Here is a 20,617-nt window from a genome sequence, read left to right on the forward strand (position 1 = left end):
ATTGTACTGGCCACACATTGAATTTCTGAGGCTTGAACCTGACAATTTGTGGAACATGTGAGATGGAATTATGTGAGCAAAGCTGGCTAAGGCAGCATGATCTTTTAGAAAAATGTAACTCATATTTCTCTTTCTTTGCAAAGCCGGCCTTCGGAGATGCCAAACCAGTTACACAGCCACCCGTGTTGGGCCATATTAGTACCCTGCCAATTCTCAAATTCTGACACATTACCAATGGATTGTATCCCTATCCGTCATACAATTACACCATTCAATCTGTGGGCAAATATGATCAGAGCAAACTTTAATTTTTGTTTGTGGGGGTGCATTAAAAAAAACAGAATGCCAAACTTTTATGCATTTATTTTCATGACATCGTAAATATTTTTTACTTTGCTAAAGTCCCAATATTAAGTACTGTCATAAAGACGGCTGAACGAGTTAAGAGCTGAACATTGGCCACAAGAACAACTGGCAATTACCAGTCTGAATCCGTCCATGGCCATCTCAACCTTTCATCTTGCCGAGGTTGATCAACCATTAAATTGGGTAAAAGTTTAATTGTACTAACCTATATGATAACATGACGATGATGAATTGTTAGACGCTCAGTTTCATAAACCAAATTGCTTAATATAGTGATAGTTATATTGGTTCAGTTGAACCAACTATGGAAATGTGACACATATTTCTAGATTTTCCAATCGACATTATGAAAGGTTAGTAAAGCGAAAGCTTGAAAATGTTGATAAATGCAACTGTTAATTAGCATTAAACAGGAAAATGGCGAGAGGAACATTGATATGTTGAAGATTTGAGGCCATTTTTTAAGTTATTACTTTTGTTTTGCAGAAAACATGGTAAATGAGTAAGATTTAATACAATATTAAAAGTTAATGGGAAAGTCACTGTCTTTTGACGCTTAAATATGCGATTCATTAAGTATTAATATGTTTTTGCAGTCTCGTGCTACCTGATTGAATATAAGAGTGAACTATCACTATATCTTGTACTTACATCACCAATTTTAGAAGAAAAGAGGGTTCCTTCAGGTGCACGTCCAGGCTGAATTGAGACGAATACTTGCAGTGTAACCGTGCCAAAATGACCATACCTTTTGAGTTAGTTTAACGTATATCAGCGTACAATGTAAAACTTATGACCAACACATGTTCATTAGTACATCTTCCTGGACTGTTAGAGTGAGTGAATTCCTAAAATTATTTGGAACTGCCTTGAGATCCACTCAGACGTTATGGAAAGCCAGTGCTAAAATGTATCTCACTGAAAATCTTGAGTTAAAGCATAATTAAAGAAAGACACAACAAAATTGTTTTGTCCTAGACGAAAGTCAATTCTATGGAGATTTACCAAAAACTATGAGCTTTAACATCAGGTCAGACTGGCCTATAGGACAATCAGGTAGGACCCAAAGGGCTGGTAGGATATGTCAGTCTATGGGCGGTTGTTTGGAGGATTGTGGGCCTGTTTTGTGGTCTGGTGGATCCGTTTTTGATGTTGTTTCCCCTGATATTAACACAAACATTACACTTTATTCATGTGTCCTTTATTTCAGTCATTGACCATAAAGGCAGTAAATTATAAGACAGTACAAGTAAATTACGCTCAAGTCTAATAACAATACATTAAAAGATTAAATAACAAGCATAGCAATGATAACAGTAGTCAAAAATTTATTAAAAAGGAACAGCACAATTCTAGAAATACAATTAAGTAACCTCAACCAATGGGCTGGACTGCACTGTGTTTAATTTAAAGGATGATAATATTTTACACAGAATGGGCCAGATGCTCTCTAAAAACTTTGCGATTGAAAAAACTATTACTGTTCATGTTTCAGCTCTGCAGAATCTCACTGCTACCCTGTAGCATCCAACACCAAGGAAATGGCAGAGAGGAACAATCCGGTGCCTACTGGATAGTTCCCAAAGAGGGAGGAAGCTTCAGAGGCTGGTCTTTGTGATATAGACCTGCTATTTATTAGGCGTGCAAATGTTCTGGTCAGATCCATGTTCTATTTTCTTTCTTATAATAAAAACCCTGAAGTCAATGTACTGGGATCGGGTGGAGTCCGAAAAACTCTACCGTCTGGCTTGGGGAAACAGTCTAAATCCTTTCTACAACTCAAACCCTTCTCTTCCCTGAAAATTATGTGGACAAAATAGAACGTCCATTTACTAAAGCACAAACATTGCCTTTAGCCTGCACAAATGCACAAAGTCTCCGATACCTTGCAAATCACCTATGCAATGTGTCTTACAAGTGCAAAACTGCCATGTTTGCACACATGGGCCATCTTTTAGCTATCTGATTTGCTAATGAGGATGTTTTTATTTCGGTGTCTGGGCATATTTTCTGTCCCAGTCTGACCCTGTGATCCACACAGATTAACTGTATTAACCTTTTCTGTAACTGCACCAGCACAACAATTGAAGGCAGGAGAGCACCATTGCTAGAACATCTTCAATATGTTCTGCATTGATTATCTCCTGAAAGGGATTTTATACAGTTGTCTTAAATGAGTCCAATGGGCAATGCTGTATCCCATAGAGGACCCATGGACTGCAGTCTCATGTCAATCCCATCCCCTTGCAAAGTGGAAATTCAATACCTATACACTTTTAGATCATGGAACAAGGCAACTGTTGTAAGATTTACATCAAGCCACTTACCACTGGCCCATGGGGTACTGTCACTCACTCCCTCTGACAGTGCCCTTCTAACATCGTGGAAATGCCAGATTTAATCTTTTTGCACATATTCACAGCAGCCTCCTGGAGAGCTACTTTACACAATGAAGCAACTGAATCAAAATAATGCCTACTGTTTACCTAATTATCTGTGTTGGAAAGACATTGTATCTACAAATGTATATGTGGATGTACTTCCATGAATACTGGAAGGCATTTGGGTTCCTCTACATGAGTAGTCAGTCTCAATCGTTTCCCTTCTTAAAACTCCTATAGACAGTTTTTGGCATCAAGTGATGAAAATAGTAAGGTAACAGGATACAGATCTACACTGCTCCCCATTTAATAGGGCTCCATGGCAAGGCATATACAGCTGATTTACACCAACTGTGCTACAAAGAATTAAGACATGCCCAGTGTGCCTTGATTTAGTTTCCTCCCCAATATTATTATAATTAGTCCTGTATTTCAATTGACTCCTTTGTCATGCCTACATATGTACTTCTATATTATGTTATGTACTTTTAAAAGGTTCCCAATAAGGTTGACAAATTCTTGCTACTGAATAGGTTGTTCCTTCTGAGGAGAGTTGATTTGATGTATACTTCAGACTAGGCTAGTCAGTAGAATTACATGTCTTCAGTTTCGTTATAAAGGGGGATTGTGTTCCAGATTATCCGAAGCCAGTGACCTCCATATCCTCGCTGACGGATCAGAAATGTCCATACGTCGTTTTCTAGATTTACAGATGTAGTATTTCACCAGCTAAACATCATGTGTGGAGCAAAAGATATGTGAGGGACATATCTTTCAAAATGTGCAGCAAAAATTCAAGAAACCCCTTGAAAGCCGGCATTTTAGGCAATGGTTTTGTAAATGGTGCCATTTGTTTTGTAGTTGGCGTGGGCCAGCAAGGGGAGCCAGTGAAGATCTATCAGGATGTCAGTGATGTGATCGTATTTATTGGGCAAAAGGAAATATCAAATAACCGTACTGGTGACGATGTGATCTAAATGAGGTAAGTAATAAAATTGTGCACCTAGCACTCCCAGAGGTCAGCGGGTCCTAGGCATAACCAAACAAGCATTTGTAATATTTTAAACGCACCTTACGGTCTTGGAAAGACGTGGTGTGAAGTTTTGTTCCCTACTCTTGAGCTGCGCAGCTTGTTGCTGTCAAGTGATAGACTTCAATGATTCTGCTGTGGGATCCTTTATGACGGTTCTGCTGTTCTGTAGTGCTGGCAACTAATAGGTAGGTATATGCAAAGGTAAAAACCCAGGCAAATTAAAAACAAATTATCTGGCAAAAAGAGATGTTGATGAAGGAGAACACAGCATAAGGAGAAAGAAACTCAAACAAAATATGATAACATGAAAAATGTAATTATACTTATAAAAATTGATATGAACATATTCAATAATACACATATTTTAAAACAAGGGTTTTTAAAAAAAAAGACAATTCTTCAATCCAATAGATAGTCCTCTATTTCCTTCTTTATTTCTATTACTAGTTCTTTAGATGTGGATATTATTAGTATCATTAAATCTCGGGAGCAGCGGCTAGCTATCATGCTCCATTTGATAAGAAAAGTTTTTATATCTACAAACAAGCAATGTGTCAAAACGCGTTGACAGGAATCAGCTTGTTCAATTAATTTCGGGAATCATCAATGCTTTAATATTTCCCCGATTATTGTATATCTATTAGATTGAAAAATTGTCTTTTTTTAAAAAAAATCATTTTTTATAAGTATAATTTAATTTTTCATGTTATCATATTTTGTTTCTTTCTCCTTATGCTGTGTTCTCCTTCATCAACATCTCTTTTTGCCAGATAATTTGTTTTTAATTTGCCTGGGTTTTTACCTTTGCATGTAATTGCTTTATCCTGACCCAGGAAATGTATCCCATTCAGGGGGTCCTTGCTTCTTTACAGTGAACTGATAGGTAGGTGACAGGGAAGAAGGCAATGCTATATCTCCAATAGTACACAGTAACTGTCCCTGCACAGCATTGTCAGTTGCTCGGAAGAGCGTAGAAATGCCATAATCCTTTGAGATAAATATGCAGGTTAATAAATAAATACAGTTACCTTGTGTTATGTTATGTATATATGTAAAGCGGATTATCAATCTTGAGGGTGCTCCTAGCCCAGCCTATGCTAGGTTGTTAATTGGAAATCCAGGTCTTCAGCTTCTTGCGTAATTAAGATGGGAGGAGGAGGAGGCTCTGATGTGGAATGGGAGACAGGTTCCTTGCTTTAGTAGCAGTGTAAGGGCATGCCTATCCTCCTGATCTAGTTCTTTTTATTCATGGGATGTGTGAGACTATGAGTCAGGTGTAGTGGAGGTGTTTGGGTGGTTCATGGAAGGAGATGTGACTGTTCAGGTAGGTAGAGCCTAAGTTGTGTAGTGCCTTGAATGTGTCTGTGAGGAGTTTGAAATGATCGTGTGTGGTATCTCCCATTTTGCTACAGCATGTTTGTGTATCTGGAGCCAGTAGAGCTCCCTGCGGTGTAGTGTGTTGTAAGTTATGTCTGCAAGGCTGAGAATGAGGCTGACTGCTGAGTTCTGGATGGTCAGTAGCCTTTTATTTAGTTGCTTGGTGATCCTGGCATTGAGGGTGTTCCCGTAGTCCAACATGCTGGTGAGTGGGGTGTGAGTGACAGTTTGTCTAGTGTTGCATGGGAGACATTTAAAGATCTTCCTCTGCATCTTCGGGTTCTGAAAGCATAATGCATTGAGTGTGTTGACTTGTGCAGGTATGTCCAGTTTGTTGTTGATAATTGTTTCAAGGTTCCTGGCACGGGTTTGTAGAATCCTTTTACGTTCCATTTTGTGACACTTAATAATAGTTTTCAGACTGTCTGAAGGTCTGATGACCTGTGCTGAGCTTGCAGTGACCACAAGGCCTTGAGAAATAAAGGAAATCGTGAGACTATGGGTGTGCTGCCTCTTTGCTTCGGTTGCAAAACATTTCATCAGTCAGTAATGTGGGTATGTGGGTGTGGGCTCAAGTTCGTCTGGCCACCAGTTGGAGTCCCATATTGACATGTTCTTGGTGAAGATCACTATTTCTGTCTTGTCAGTTCTGAGCTTGAGAAAGGTAGCTTTCATCCAGTTAGTGACTTTGTCAGGCAGGCTGTGAACATGTTTCTTGTATTGGGGGTATTGTCCGAGAGGGAGAACATCAGTTGTGTGTTATCTGCTTAGGTGAGGGTGTTGATATGGTTTGAGCGGATGATGTTGTCTAGAGGGATCCTAAATAGATTGAAGAGGGTGGGGATGAGCGATGAACCTTGAAGCACTCTGAAGATGAGGTTGCAGGTTTCTGAAGACTAAAGTTCTAGGGTGATAGAACATTAAGTAAGAGCAGATCCAGTGGAGAGCAGGGACTTGGATGAAAATCTCATGCATGCAGCTGAGGAGGATGAGTTGTGAGACCGTGTCAAATGCTGCAGAGAGATTTAAGAGAATGAGGGTTGTCGTGTCTCGTCTCTCAAGGATCATGTGGATATTGTCTGTGTCAGTGATGACTGCTGATTCGGTACAGTGGATAGGCCTGAATCTGGACTGCATGGAACTGAGATAGTGGTTGCATAAGGCATCGGTTGATAACTTTTTCTAAGACTCTGGGTATGGTAGGAGGGAGATGAGTCTGTAATTGGAAGATATAGCAGTGTCAGCTAATGATTTCTTTAATAGCGGTATGACAGTGGTATATTTCCAGGTTTATATCAAAAATGGGAGGGAAGAGGATTAGAAGTCCATTCATTTCCCCTAGGTAAACGTTCAATAATCAAAAATAGAATGGACACTTGTTTCTACAAAACCATTGGTTTGTATTCGAAAACCCTCATAGACATCCTGGTATTGTCGTTTGCGGTGTATCTTTTTTCCGCCCCATCAGGAGTCATGGCGTATTCATCGGGTGATCGATTGACGTGCTGGGTGCCTGCCTCACCTGAGGCTACCTCTGGTACAAGTAGAAGTGTCCAGAGATCAAAAGAATATATGTGGAGGAATAGACTAAAAATAGTGTCTAATCAAAAAAGGATTATTTATTCTGGATAGTTTAGGCACTATAGTTAAAAAGTTGCTTGTATTAGATCTTGGTTTTGTAGTAATGATTGTCCATGACTCCTGATGGGGCGGAAAAAAGATACACCGCAAACGACAATACCAGGATGTCTATGAGGGTTTTCGATGTAGACTCCACAGGGGGGACCTCGTCTGAGGGTTCAGAAGGCAGCTCCGAAGAGTCCACACCAAGAAGGGGACGAAATAATTTTAGATTTCAACGCCCACGACGAGGAAATAGGTGGCCACAACCACCATTTTTCCATGGAAATTCAATGCCATATTACCCACCCTACATGCCCCCTTATGCGGGATGGATGAACCCCTATCACCCCGGTATAAACCAACAACAATCAATGGATAACCATCAAATGTCTAATACTGCAAATCAACATCAAGCTCAGCCTTTTTTAGGAAGAGGCCAAAACCAGTCTCGGGGCAGAAAGAAAAACCTCAGATGGCAAGATCAACAGCCCAGCGTACAGACGAGGAGCATGGCTTCAGCCCAACCAGGAATGAGCAAGAAGACTCGCTAATAGTGAACCTGACCAGCATCGTTCTGACTGAGGATCAAACGAATGTCCTGAATAAAGGACTTGGCTTTGTGCCGACACCATCAACAGACCGATTCAAACTAAAATGCGAAGTGTCGGAATTCTGCAGAACTCTCAAACTGAAAGCATTTTTCAATGAATCCTCCAACCAAACCATGGAAGGTGACACCACCCTAAGAAGGAAGTCTAAATTCTGTCCACCGACCAGCGCAGTACCCATTGAAATTCAAGCCTTTGAACAGGCAGTTATGAAAGGGATTGACAAAATGGACAATAAGAAGAAGATCTATCAAAATATGAGCAATAAAGAAAAACAAGCTTTAACTGAATTGAGAGACAACAAGGACATAATAATAAAACCCACAGACAAGGGTGGTGGGGTGGTGATCTTGACAAAAGATGGATATAATCAACAGTGTCTGTCTTTACTGTCAGATGAAACCTTCTATAAAAAACTGGACACTGATCCTACTGAAAGACTAACCAACACCATTGCTATCATGGTACATGAGGCAGAGACCAATGGATGGATCTCCAAAAAAGAGGCTGACTTTCTAATACCAAAAGGACCAAAGGTACCCTTTTTCTATTCACTGCCTAAAACGCATAAAAACAAGTCCCCACCACCCGGACGCCCGATAGTATCGGGTATTGGATCTTTGTTAAAACCCTTATCAAAGTTCGCCGACGAATATCTGAAACCATTAGTCCAAAGTACCCCTACCTACTTAAAAGACACCAGAGATCTCCTGATTCAGATTGCAGATCGGGAATTCAACCCAGATACAATGTTACTGGTAGGATTGGATGTGGAGTCTCTCTACACCAGCTTACCCCAAGAGGATACCTTAAAAATGCTAGAAGATCTTCCCTTTTTGCAAGACTGGACACACAAAACTCCCCGACATTTCATTCTTGAATGCTGTAGATTGGCCCTACAAGAAAATTACTTTGAATATAATGGCCATTTTCTTGCAATGCCATGGAACATCCATGGGCAGCGCTTTTGCGCCTTCAGTAGCGGGACTCTATGTGAGCCGTCTCGAACAAGAATGTGTCCTCCATAACACCAACCCATACGTTTCCAGTATAATATACTGGAAACGTTACATCAATGATGTTTTACTCATTTGGGAGACCAGACTAGATCTCACCACCTTCATGGAATGGCTAAATGGTAGGGACCAGTGGTTAAAATTTACCTTCACTGCGAACAATCAAAAAATTGATTTCCTGGACTTAACCATTTTTGCTGAGAATGGAAGATTGGAGACAAAAACCTTCACTAAGCCTACAGCTAAAAATAGTCTGCTTTCATATCACAGCTACCATCCTCGCCCTCTGTGAGACAACCTTCCCTACAGTCAATTTTTGAGGCACAAACGCAACTGTAGTAAAAAGGACGACTATACACAACAAGCACAGGAACTGAGTCGTAAACTACGAAAGAGAGATTATACTCCAGCAGTTATCTCTAAGTGCAAGAAACGTGCCAAACATCAGCCCCGAGAATGCCTTTTACAGAACACTAACAAAGAACCAATAAAAGATCTTGTCACCTGTGTTACCACCTTCTGCCCTGCAACCTATGATGTTCAAAAACTCATAAGAAAAAACTGGCAGATATTGACTTCAGGCAAATTCAACTGGCCCAAACCCAGATTTGCAAACAGAAGGACGAAAAACATCAAAGACGTACTTGTGCATACCAGGCCAAGGAATAAACCATTCAAGTCTACCATCAGAGATACAAACATGACCCCAATCACTGGCCACTACCCTTGCGGCACATGTGGAGTTTGCAAATTCACGAACACCACCAAGACCCTACAGTTAACTGACAACATACTGTGGACTCAAAGAAGTCATACCAACTGCAACTCAACTCATGTAATCTATCTAATCACCTGTCCCTGCCGACGCCAATACGTAGGCATGACTTGTCGCAAAGTTAAACTCCGCATAGGAGAACATCGGAGCAACATCAGACTCAAGAAAAACAACACGAAACTATGTACACATTTTGTAGAGGCAGGTCACACCTGTGATGAACTCAGATGGACAGTTCTTGAAATGCTTCAATTCAAAAATCAAAATGCAGAGCAAACTCTTTTCGAAAAAGAACAAAGATGGGTAGACCGCCTTAAAACAGACACACTGGGGATGAACGATCATATTCCTTGGCACCAGTTCTACTGAAAAACGACATCGTCTTGAGTGTCCTCCATCTTACTAGTACCAACATGCCCAACTCTTTTGTGTTCAGGACCCATATAAAGGACTGGGATCTATAGTCCCGCCCATAGCCAGGGGAAGAGTCAGCACAAGGGACACAAAGCTGTACCTCATGGGTAAGAATGGTAGCACACCGCTTTCCAGCAAAACGCGTAAGACTAATAACTGTACTAATCAGTGGGCCCATCTTTACTTTGACAGTAAAAAACTGTATGCGACTCTGGTTCCCCTGTTGAAGTGCTCATTTTGCGCAAAACAGGTAACTACAATTTTATTCATTAATAAGGGTCACACAAGTCACTATTCACTTCTCCTTTAAAAAACCCAAAATGACTCATCTAATAACTACCACTATTGACCGCGCACTATTTTTCACCAAACAGATGATTGCGGAGCATATATGTTACCAACTCCCCAAATAAAACACCGTTCAGACTTAATAACTTTTGGTCTAATGTGCATGTGAAACAACTGTGTGTTTTGTAAATATATGCCGCCCTGGCCACCACAATTTTTGAATCGCTGCTACTGCATTTCCCCTCTCTCAGACCTAGATTGTTTTCCTTTCCTCTTTGTTCACTGTGTAAATGCCACAACGTTGGCGCGCATTCTATATTTGGAGTAAAACAATAACGCTCCCCATAGAATCCTGCATGAATGTCTACTCACCTGATAAAAGTACCGACCTACATATTCGTTTGTGTTGGTTTTTGTCTCCACAGCATGGGAATTTCCCATTACTCAAACACTGAATCCCACACAAATTGTGTGAGGCACATTTCTTAATTTTCCTTCGTACGTTTTGTTTGTTTATACGTCTTTTTGTCCTGACGAAAGCTCCACAGACCCGACCGGGCCCAGTGAGCTGAAACATGTCGACACGTCTCTCAAGAGGTATGGTAGTCCAGTAACTTGACCACCTGCATATCGCAATTTCTTTTTAACTATAGTGCCTAAACTATCCAGAATAAATAATCCTTTTTTGATTAGACACTATTTTTAGTCTATTCCTCCACATATATTCTTTTGATCTCTGGACACTTCTACTTGTACCAGAGGTAGCCTCAGGTGAGGCAGGCACCCAGCATGTCAATCGATCACCCGATGAATACGCCATGACTCCTGATGGGGCGGAAAAAAAATACACCGCAAACGACAATACCAGGATGTCTATGAGGGTTTTCGAATACAAACCAATGGTTTTGTAGAAACAAGTGTCCATTCTATTTTTGATTATTGTATATTTCCAGGTGTCTAGGAATGTGGTAGAGTAAATAAAGGTGTTGAAGAAAGGTATTAGTCCTTTGCTGATCGGTAGCAGTCCTTTGGTGCAAGTGTGCGAGCAAGGGTCAGATTGAACCCCCAGTGCATGAACTTCATGGTAAGAGCACTTTCAAAGGAAGCTGTAGTACAGAGTATTTGTTGGGCAAGATTCAAAACACAATGCAGATTGGATTCCACTGAACCAGTGGTAGAACTAAAAGACTCCATATTTTGAAAGAGTACTGGGACATGTTTAAAGATAGATTCGGAACTTGCACAGGCCTGCATGATGCTCAACAGTAAAATATTTTTCAACAGCATAATAATTAGAAAAATGCCTGTGGTAATTTATGGATGTAGAAAAATGAGTAATATACTTGAAGGCTCTTGGTACTGCACATTTGCAAGGTTATTGTGTGGCTGTCTACACATGTCTGTCTTGGCAAAGTTGTGATTTGTGAATGTGTCCAAGAAAGATGATCCATTGCTAGAGAGATGTTGAATAGTGTCATGTTCGTTAATAAAAAGACAAGTCTAATTACATCAGAATTGAAGTGGCAATATTCAGTAAATTAATGTTGGTGTATGCAGTGACATAAAGTAATAGCTTATCCTTCAGCTCATTGCCTAGTTTCAACTTTAATCATTGCCACTCTATAGAGTTACTTTAGTTTTATTTGTAAGTCCATCAAGCAGATTCAATTATGCATTATAAAGGTCTTGCTAATTGCAATCAATATATGTATTACATAGCTTTTAAACTAAGGTTTACATGGCTTACAAAAATTTGAGCGTGCATGTACCTACACTGTTATTTCGTGATTTTTAAGAATTTAAGCTCTTTTGGCTTTGCTTTACACTTTATGCTGCTATCTTATTTGAGATTTGTATATTGCACAAGCCTACTAATTGAGCATTCTAATGCTAAAAACTCTAGAATCTATAGACATGTTTGATGTTAGATCATTGATCCTTTGTGTTAGGTGTACATTGAAGCATACTTTCCCAAGGTTTTATTCCCGCTGGTTCAAATACACTTTTGTAACCCCCTCTCCTAGAACACCTCAAATTGATATAGGCATGCAAATTAAACAAACTGTATGTCTGCCCCAGCTTATCTGTCCAACATAAATTATTGGCTAGATTATAAATTAATAGCGTAAAATGATGCCAAATGGAGACCATACCTCTGTCTCTTACTTTTGTCATGTAACAATTTTGACTGGCCCTTTGTCTTCTGGGAAAAACAAATTGCAGGAGTTTCAAAATCGGAGCATTTTAGCAGAGACATGCACAAGTATCATCCATTGACTATGCACATAAGAGATATGCAGTGTCTCTGTACACTTGTTTAAGGTAGAGTGGGCTCTTGGAACTCCTAGTATATAAACCTTCCTAAAGAAATCACTGATTTTTGGGGACCCTTAAATGTGAACTATGGAGCCACGTCAGGTGTTTTGATCATGCTCTACATTGGCTCAGCATATGATTGCCAGGGCCGGACTGGGAACCACAACCGGCCCTGGCAAAGTGCTCGGCCGCCCCCCTCCCCCTCCCCACTCGGGGAAGGGGGGTTTGGAGGTGCCACCAAGCTCTTTGCCGGGGCCGTTTTTCAGCCGATTTTGGTACAGGGATGATTTTGCAGCTATGCTACAAAAACAGCCTTGTAACAAAAACGCCCCCAGGGGCCCAAAACCGGCCCCCACCTGTGCGGCACACCGGGGGATTGCCCGGTAGCCCACTATGGCCAGTCCAGCTCTGATGATTGCCCACCTGTCTTTTTTTTTAAACTTGTTCCCATCAACATCTTGCTTCATATAAATTGCTACAATATATTTACCATTGAGATTATTGGCTACACTCTGTTTCAATAAAGTCACATCTGCTGGGCCAGCAGTTTCTAAGTGAATGAATGCCTCTAAAGTTGTGTGTGCCTGAGAACTATATCAGGTTATGTGAAGCTTTCAAAGGGTACAATTGTGATCCGAATGCACTTCATCCACCATTCTTTTCTGCCTTTATCATAATGTTCCCACAGATAATTCCAATGTTGGATGTGACAACGAACTGAAATCAAAAATCTTCTTCAACATGTATGAATTTCTAGGCCCTTTTGTTGACTACTGAAAACTGTTCCATACTTTCTTTCTGCGGAACAATTATGGCTAACTATCATGTGCAGGTTTTCTTAGGGATGCATGAGTGCTATCATCTACATGAATTAGTGTAACCATCCTTAACAGAACTTGTTGGTGTGTATTTACAACTTTTAAAGTCTGACATCATTTCTGTAGTGCCATGCCTATTATGAAGTCCAAAGACAACATGAGATGTAACCACTTCATGGATTCATTACACTTTACTTTATTTTTTACCTTCTTTGTACTGTACCCTAGCTTGGGCAGTCAGCTTGCCCAATCAACACTGAATGGCACTATTGTTCGTGAACTTAGATACCCCTCCAATTCTCTGGCTACCAGATTTGGATGTAGTTTGGACTTGAGATACATATCGTAGAACTCCCATTAGAAGTATATCTCTGCATTCGAACTTGGAGGACATTATTGTCATGGTTATTGCTTTTTGTTTTGAGTTTTGGTTTAGTGTTTCAGAGAAGAAAAACAAGGAAATAGTATACATTGTTGACTTTATTGACTTTATTGAGGGATATGATTGTTCAAGAGGGTTGAATGGGCATGAGCAGCTCCTTTGATCCTGTTAATTAATGATGACAATAATCTGTGCTATTTAAGCACACTGGGCCATACTGAAGAAGCGGGTCTCTTTGAGATATGAGTAAACATTCATCTATACTAGACATCAAAAGCAGTGCGGATAACTGGACCTGTTATCATATATAGTTTAATTGGCTATAATTACCAATTTAAAATTATCCAGAAACTCATAGGTAGCTAGAACAGATTGAGAAGAATAATAGTAGCCTTATAGACAGCATGACTGGGCAATTTGGTAAATAAGATAGAACTTCACAAAAAGACCACCCAATTGAAAATAAATTGAAATTCATTGGAACTTGCAGGATTCTCTCAATCTGTGTTCCGTCTGCTCACTGTCATTTCATTAATACTCTTTCTTTGGACACTGTTTCTTGCCTTAAAATGTGAACTCAACTTTAATTTCTAAGAAATGTTTAGAGAAATTCCAATTTGACATGTTTTCCACATTGTCAGGCAAGCCCTTTATTTTAATATACATCACTGTGACCAGTGAAGGGTGTGGCATTCCCTCTTCCCAGTGGCCATTAACGGAGCAGGAAGACAGGACTGTGTGCACACTTGTTTATTCAATATGGACAACTATTGTACGGAGCATACATTCATTCTAAAAATCTGCTGCTTCCTATTATCCAGAGTGTGAAACATAGGAAAAGAGAACCAAAAAGGAGTTGAATAATGATATGGATGTTTACAATTCAGAGAGTGTTTAAGGAGAGGGGTGCAATTCAGAGGGTGTTTAAGGAGAGGGGTGCAATTCAGAGGGTGTTTATATGCATTTAGTTGTTGTAATCTCTTTGGGGCACGAAAGACATGAGGGATGGGAGTATTCAGGTTAAGTGAGCATGCATGTGCTTATCTTCAATTCTTTATTTGAATTCTGATTTTGGCCTGGCTTCAGTGGTTACTGCTAACTAATCTGTAAGGGTTACCATCATTGGGCTAATGATGGTAACCCTTACAGATTAGTTGAGGACCTCTTAATTGTTATGGCTTTGTATATGATGTAGAATTATTTAGATTGTATATGTGATTGCAGGTTGAGTCACCAAAGTCAATTTGTTGGACTTGTGGCTGAACTTGTGCTGTCATTTTATGTGTATTCCATCGACCAACAATGCTTTGAGGTAGATTAATATATTGCCATTGAATTGATTGTTTGCTACTGATTACTCGCTAAACTTTCCATGCAAAGAACACAAATTCTAGAGGAATGTATAAAGCCCTGGAGAACTCCCTGAAATATAGGTGATGCAGGAACTTGAAAGAAACCATCTGAAAAACATGCTAGGGGTATTTGTTCCAATCTAGACCTTTATCTATTTTACATCAGTATACTAGAGTAACTTTTGTTTCAGTAAGCCAGTTTCTATTTAGTAATGGCAATAGAAGGAGAGATTATAATTTCCATTTTTCTTAGCAACCACTGTCAGTAGTTTTTCGCTTCACTTTTTGGTTTTAAACAGTCTTTAGTGTAGAAGGCCCCACATCACCATAAAAGCGTAATTGCTTTGCAATATCATGAATATATTTAAGTGTAAAAAGTGTTCTTTAAAGAGTTTGCATTGTTACCGTATGACCTAATTAGATTGATGTAAAAATGGAAGCCATTTGGTCTTTTGTTCACACCTGAAAAGTAGCTGCCAATTTAGTGTGACATTGGGCTCTAAAATATTGTTTAAAAAACATCTCATATTTTCTTGCTCAATAACTGTGTGTGTAATGAAAGTACTTGTTCTCAAGGACCATACTCGCAATAGCTTCTGGTGTATATAATGAGTCATAAATATTGTTTACAACACTATTACCTATTTGGAGTTAATAATAGAAAATCTATACAAGTGGGATAACATTTTTTATATTCTGGCATGCAAACAGTTTCTGGATCAGCTCGAGTGAACCCAAATGAAAGGCAATGACTGAATTGCATTTCTCTGTGACTAGAAATATGTTTTTAAGTTTTGGAGTTGCAAACCTGGAACTTAGAAAACTGACGGTCTATTCACTATTGCACCTGGGCCAACTAATATATCATTATTAGAAAGGTCTAGGCTGCATGACATTTTGTCAGTGCTGCAAATGCGGGGATGGAGCCCAAGATGAGAAAAATCTTTGCTTAGATTTTTCAATGTGAGGCAGTCTTCAAAGGGACGCTAGTTACCATGGCCTAGATGTGTCGATGGTGATGGGAGAAATGGAGATCAGCCTGAGATCCCTGGTGGACTGCTATATTTGTTCACAGCCCAAGCCACAAGCAGATTAACATTCTTTGCACATTTTCAGCTGCAGATGCAGTCGCAAACATTGTGTATTGCCACTGCACACCAAAAGCATGGAAACATGTGCTCTTTAATTAATGGAAAGCAAAGTAGGACAAAACGTCAGACATTTTCCTGGAGCACAATTGGCCTTTGCGCCCACCTTTACACTCCCTTTAAGCATAGCTTTTACGAAATATGGGCATATGTGGAATTCCTCGCATTTGAATGATGGTGTGGTCACATGCTAATGAGGAAATACATTTGCTTTGTGCCTGCAGAAAATTACACTTGCTAAGAATATGCTAATTATGCATCACCCTGGCAGTCCATCAACTTCTTGCTCTAGGACATGCTCTGGGGAGGGGCTCTGAGGCTGTGTGGGTAGAAGAGACTAGTTTGCTTTCAAACAAAAGCTACTTCTGCACTGATACTAACTAAATAACAGCGGCCATGCTGGGAAAGACGTCACAAAAATTGGTGCAGTTTGTGATGGCACGCAATCGCGTGAGAGCACTCCATGTCGTGAGAGACTATTGGACCGTGAAATACCTCTCAAGAATAGATACAATTTTGTAAGTGCACTTAATAAAAAGCTTGCAGGGCTCCATTCCAGGATCAAGGACTGAACAGTCCCCAGCACAAACTGAAATTATTTCATTGAGAATTTACGTTACATGCTCCTGTTTTTGGAGAAGCAATGCATGACCCATGGGTATACTCTGCACACCCAGAGCACCTGCACAGTCACAAAAGTGGGACCAGGTCTCTATTGGTTTAAGTCTTGTGTGTAATCATTCTTCTACCATCTGAACCCTCTGGTGTATTTAGCCCTTTAATGATCTCTGGAAAATATTGCTTATGCTTCCTACGACTAACCACTGTGGCCAAAAGATTTAAAATGTGTTAAGTTTGCTGTTTAAAATATTACATCCTTTTATTTAAAGACATACTAAATTACATGTTTGATTTAACATTCCTACAATTAGACATATAGCTGAATGTTCTTGGAGTCCCCTAAAGGCAAAGTTTGAGAAAATACATCAGAATTTCTCTTCACCGTTTATAGCTATGGTCTTGCCCTAATAGAAGGTTATACAATGTGCCACAGACATTTCGAGATACAACCTAGCATTACTAACAATAAAACATTTTCTCTACAGAGTGTAAATGCAACAAGACATTCACCTGGAGCCCGACTCACACAGGGAGTCGTCAGCATGCTCCCATAGGGTTACTCATATATCAGGACCTAATTTCAGACTGTCTTGGTATTTACAAAGCATTCCCAGCCACTTAGGTGTACTCATTTGCGTAAATAGTTATCCATTCAGAATTATAGAATGTGTAGAGTTTACAATTGCTATTTTTTTGATTGACCACAAAAAAACCTTCCCAAGAAAAATCCCTTCTCTTACACCCCCACCAACTTTCAGGTTGTCCCTTCAGTTTTGTTACTCTGAAAACAGGTTTCCTCCTGCCTCTGCTTTTGTTGGTGTGTCAGCAAGATATGCCCACAACGCATCCCTGCGAGAAAGGGCACTCACGCTTACAAGTATACCATACTTGGATATCTTTACATTTGAGTAAATCTATTTATAAGAGCAATTTAATATTTTGTGAATCACGTACTTGAATTTGCACTCATAAATGATGCTACTCGTAGTGCTCTAATAGCTTTGTGACTAGGGCAGTGAGCACAGGATAACATTTCAAGGGTTGCTGGTCTGTGGACTCATCCCAATCTATCTGGACATTCGTTTTTTGGCAATGCATATTTTTGGCCTCCGAAAATATCTGCTGCTTTACATATGTATTTCTGGATTATTTTGCTGCATGCTATTTGCTTAATTGTTAATGTGGCATTAAAAAAAATGAAATGATAGATTGAAAACCAAAAAATAGAATGCATACGGAATAACGATAGTATAATTGACACTCGAATGTAAATTTCCAAAGTCTACTTTACTACATAAGATGTTCAAAGCAACCTGAAACAGCTCATTATCATTTAACAATCAACAAACTTTACACTAATTACTTTTTTGGAAAACATAAAAAGAGAACGCTGGAAATTAGAAAAACACAAAAAGAGTTTTATTGATATGTTTTACTCTGCTGGCAGACCAGAGCAAAGGTTTTGTGAACATTTAAAAGATGAAAAAGGTGAAGAATCCCAGAAGCGGTTTATCTTGAAGCGAGATAACTCTAGTCTTGATAAAGAAGACAATCAGGTTGGTTCTGAATTCTGGAGATGCTGCCATGTGTTCTGTTTTGCAGGTGGGCTGGCTGGTGTTACTGTTTCCCATCCTCCGTTTTTTCTCTGTCTCGCCTACCCTACCTTTTTGGCATCCACGGGTCTGTGCCCAGCTTTTGTGGCTGCTTTGGCAATGGCAGTGTGTAGGCTGCATGTCTGATGCTTTGCAGTGCTGCCCTTCTTCCTGCATGCTGGAGAGGAGTGAGTTCTTGGCCTCCAAAGCTGCTGTTTATGCTTTGTCATTTGCTGCTCCCAAGTGCGTGTAAGTGCTTGTGTATATGTGTGGGTGTTTGTATGCAACATTTACACAAAATGGGGATAAGGCTCAGTAGCAACCTATCCTTAAGTCTGCACCCATAGCTCTTATCTACCGATGCCGAAAGAATTCTAGTCAGCGTAAATATGCAATTTATTTACTCACATTTCATTCTGAAGCAGCTTAAAGCAGTTACACCCCGAAATTAACAAAACTATGGTGCTGCAGTCATTTGTATTTCTTGTTTAATTAGTGAACACCGCTTTTCAGAAATTGCTTTGTACGTAACGGGCTTTTCGTCCTTTTTGTGGTCCTTGTTACTTATTCGTGTGTTAGTTATTGCGTGGGGCTTTTGAAATGGGAAACTGTTGTATAGTTATTTTACAATATTTTGCTTTGTGCTTGACAACGAAGAAAGATCACACCACGTGACACTTAGGCTGAAGTACAGGTCTGCAGTTACTGATGCAGACAGAGTTTAATAGCTTGGTCCAGGGTAGATAAACTGCCTAAGTGGTGTTAATTTGTGCCATTGTCCATATTGGTTGAATGCGCTCTCTTCCTATATCTCTTTGTACTGACCTCAGTACTGTATTGTACTTGTGGCAATTGATGGTCACATTTTTAAAACCTTTAAAAAATAATTGGAATTGGCCTACCCCTCCTGAGTCTGGTGGTCTTTCTACCTCATTCCTTCTGTCCTTCTGAGTTATGTCGGCACAGGTATATGCAAGCTTCAATGTTTGCTGCTGCAAAACATCAATCTACTGAAAAACAAAAAAGAGCAAAGTAGCTCACCGTTGCTATATGAGTACAGTGCTCATCAATGCCTCTTGGCAAAGTATCACTTTAGCATGGAATATATGGACCAGAAATGGGTGAATCTACCAAACTATGAAAATTACGCTTTCTGAATCAATTTTGCAATCTTTGCGCATTCCAGGCGCTCAACTTTAATAGCGGCCTTTTTAAGCATTGCCAGTGTACGATTTAGTGATCTGTTTAGTGGTTCCCTCTGTTGCTCCATCATGATGCGTTATAAATATGACTAGACTCTCCAACAAGGCAACCCTGAGCACAAGCAGGAGATTCTTTGCCTATACATATTTGGAAAACGGAGAATATAACAAAAATGTGGCTAAATAGTTGTGGTATAGGTTTGGAGGTAAATGTGAAGATCGCGCATTCTTTTTTTTTTCAAATAATTTTTATTGAGATCATAAACACAGAATTAAAAAAGATTGCGCATTCTAACATTAACTAATTAACTGCATTGACCCACTGTTCTGCAAAATCACATCATCGTTTTTGAGGGTAGGAAATTGGATCTTATTCCTAGACATGACTAAAAGTACTCAAGACCAGAAAAAAGTTGGAAGTTACTACTGTAGACTTGCTTTTGCGTTTAGAGTAGATTTCTGAATCTCTGTCTACTCCATTCCAAAAGGAAACCTATGAGAAATGGCTGATCTGCGTTAGTACTTCATCTTTTTTTTAATTAATTAATTAGTTAGATTAGGTGAGCAAGGCACTTGATTATGTCTAGCAAAAATGTACCTTGGTATTTCTTCTCTTTATTGAATTTTAGACAAAGATTCCCTTTAGATTCAGCAGAAGTAAGATTTCAGGTTTTGAGTTAACCTGCGAGGGTTAAAATCCAGGGAGACTCATCTTAACAACTGATCTGCACATTGCACGTATGCATCTACAGTATCTTATCCACCTATGTGGTAGAACCTAAACTCTCAAATTAGAAGCATTTCACATAGTACATCTGCTGTGTTTTCGAGCTGATGTAGTTTCAAAACACTTTAGAGGAATGCAGGACATTGTATTTTGCTCATAGCAGACATGCATGTTTAAAGTTTATAACTTCTCAAAAAAAGGTGCAGCTCATTGATTCTTGAAGAGACAATCATAATGACTATGAGGCGTTATATATAGGTGCAGAATAAGAAACGAAAGATACCAATTTTTTTCAACTGTTTGTTCATACCACAAGCACAGCGAGGACTGAAAGGACATTAGGCAACAGAACAGATCTTTCCCGCTCCGGACTCACAAAAAAAAGAGAGACAAGGGAGTGAGCCTTCTCTAACTCCCCTCACAAGTACACTTCAATTCACAAAAAGAGAAGGACTTAAAAACATAACTGAGGAGACCCTACTATGAACAGTTTGTTTGTATCTCTATCCTAGGCAAACCACAGAAAGGAATGTAAAAGAGGAAAAAAAATGAAAATCAACAGATTTTTAAATACTGCC

General features: G+C 39.5%; 1 protein-coding gene across 6 annotated transcripts in view; it reads left to right on the plus strand.

Annotated features, from left to right (window-relative positions):
• Positions 1-20,617, plus strand: part of ARPP21 (cAMP regulated phosphoprotein 21) — a 325,940-nt gene that overhangs the window by 109,316 nt on the left and 196,007 nt on the right. For 5 of the 6 annotated variants that reach the window (XM_086964746.1, XM_086964751.1, XM_086964749.1 and 2 more), the window contains exon 10: positions 17,966-18,074. The exons of the other annotated variant lie outside the window; for it this stretch is intronic. In XM_086964746.1, the coding sequence (XP_086820872.1) occupies positions 17,966-18,074 (109 nt within the window). The remainder of the gene's footprint in view (positions 1-17,965; positions 18,075-20,617) is intronic. 6 annotated transcript variants of the gene reach the window in all.

Source organism: Lissotriton vulgaris, chromosome 4_1, assembly GCF_964263255.1.
Source record: "Lissotriton vulgaris chromosome 4_1, aLisVul1.2, whole genome shotgun sequence".
Classification (NCBI taxonomy): domain Eukaryota; kingdom Metazoa; phylum Chordata; class Amphibia; order Caudata; family Salamandridae; genus Lissotriton; species Lissotriton vulgaris.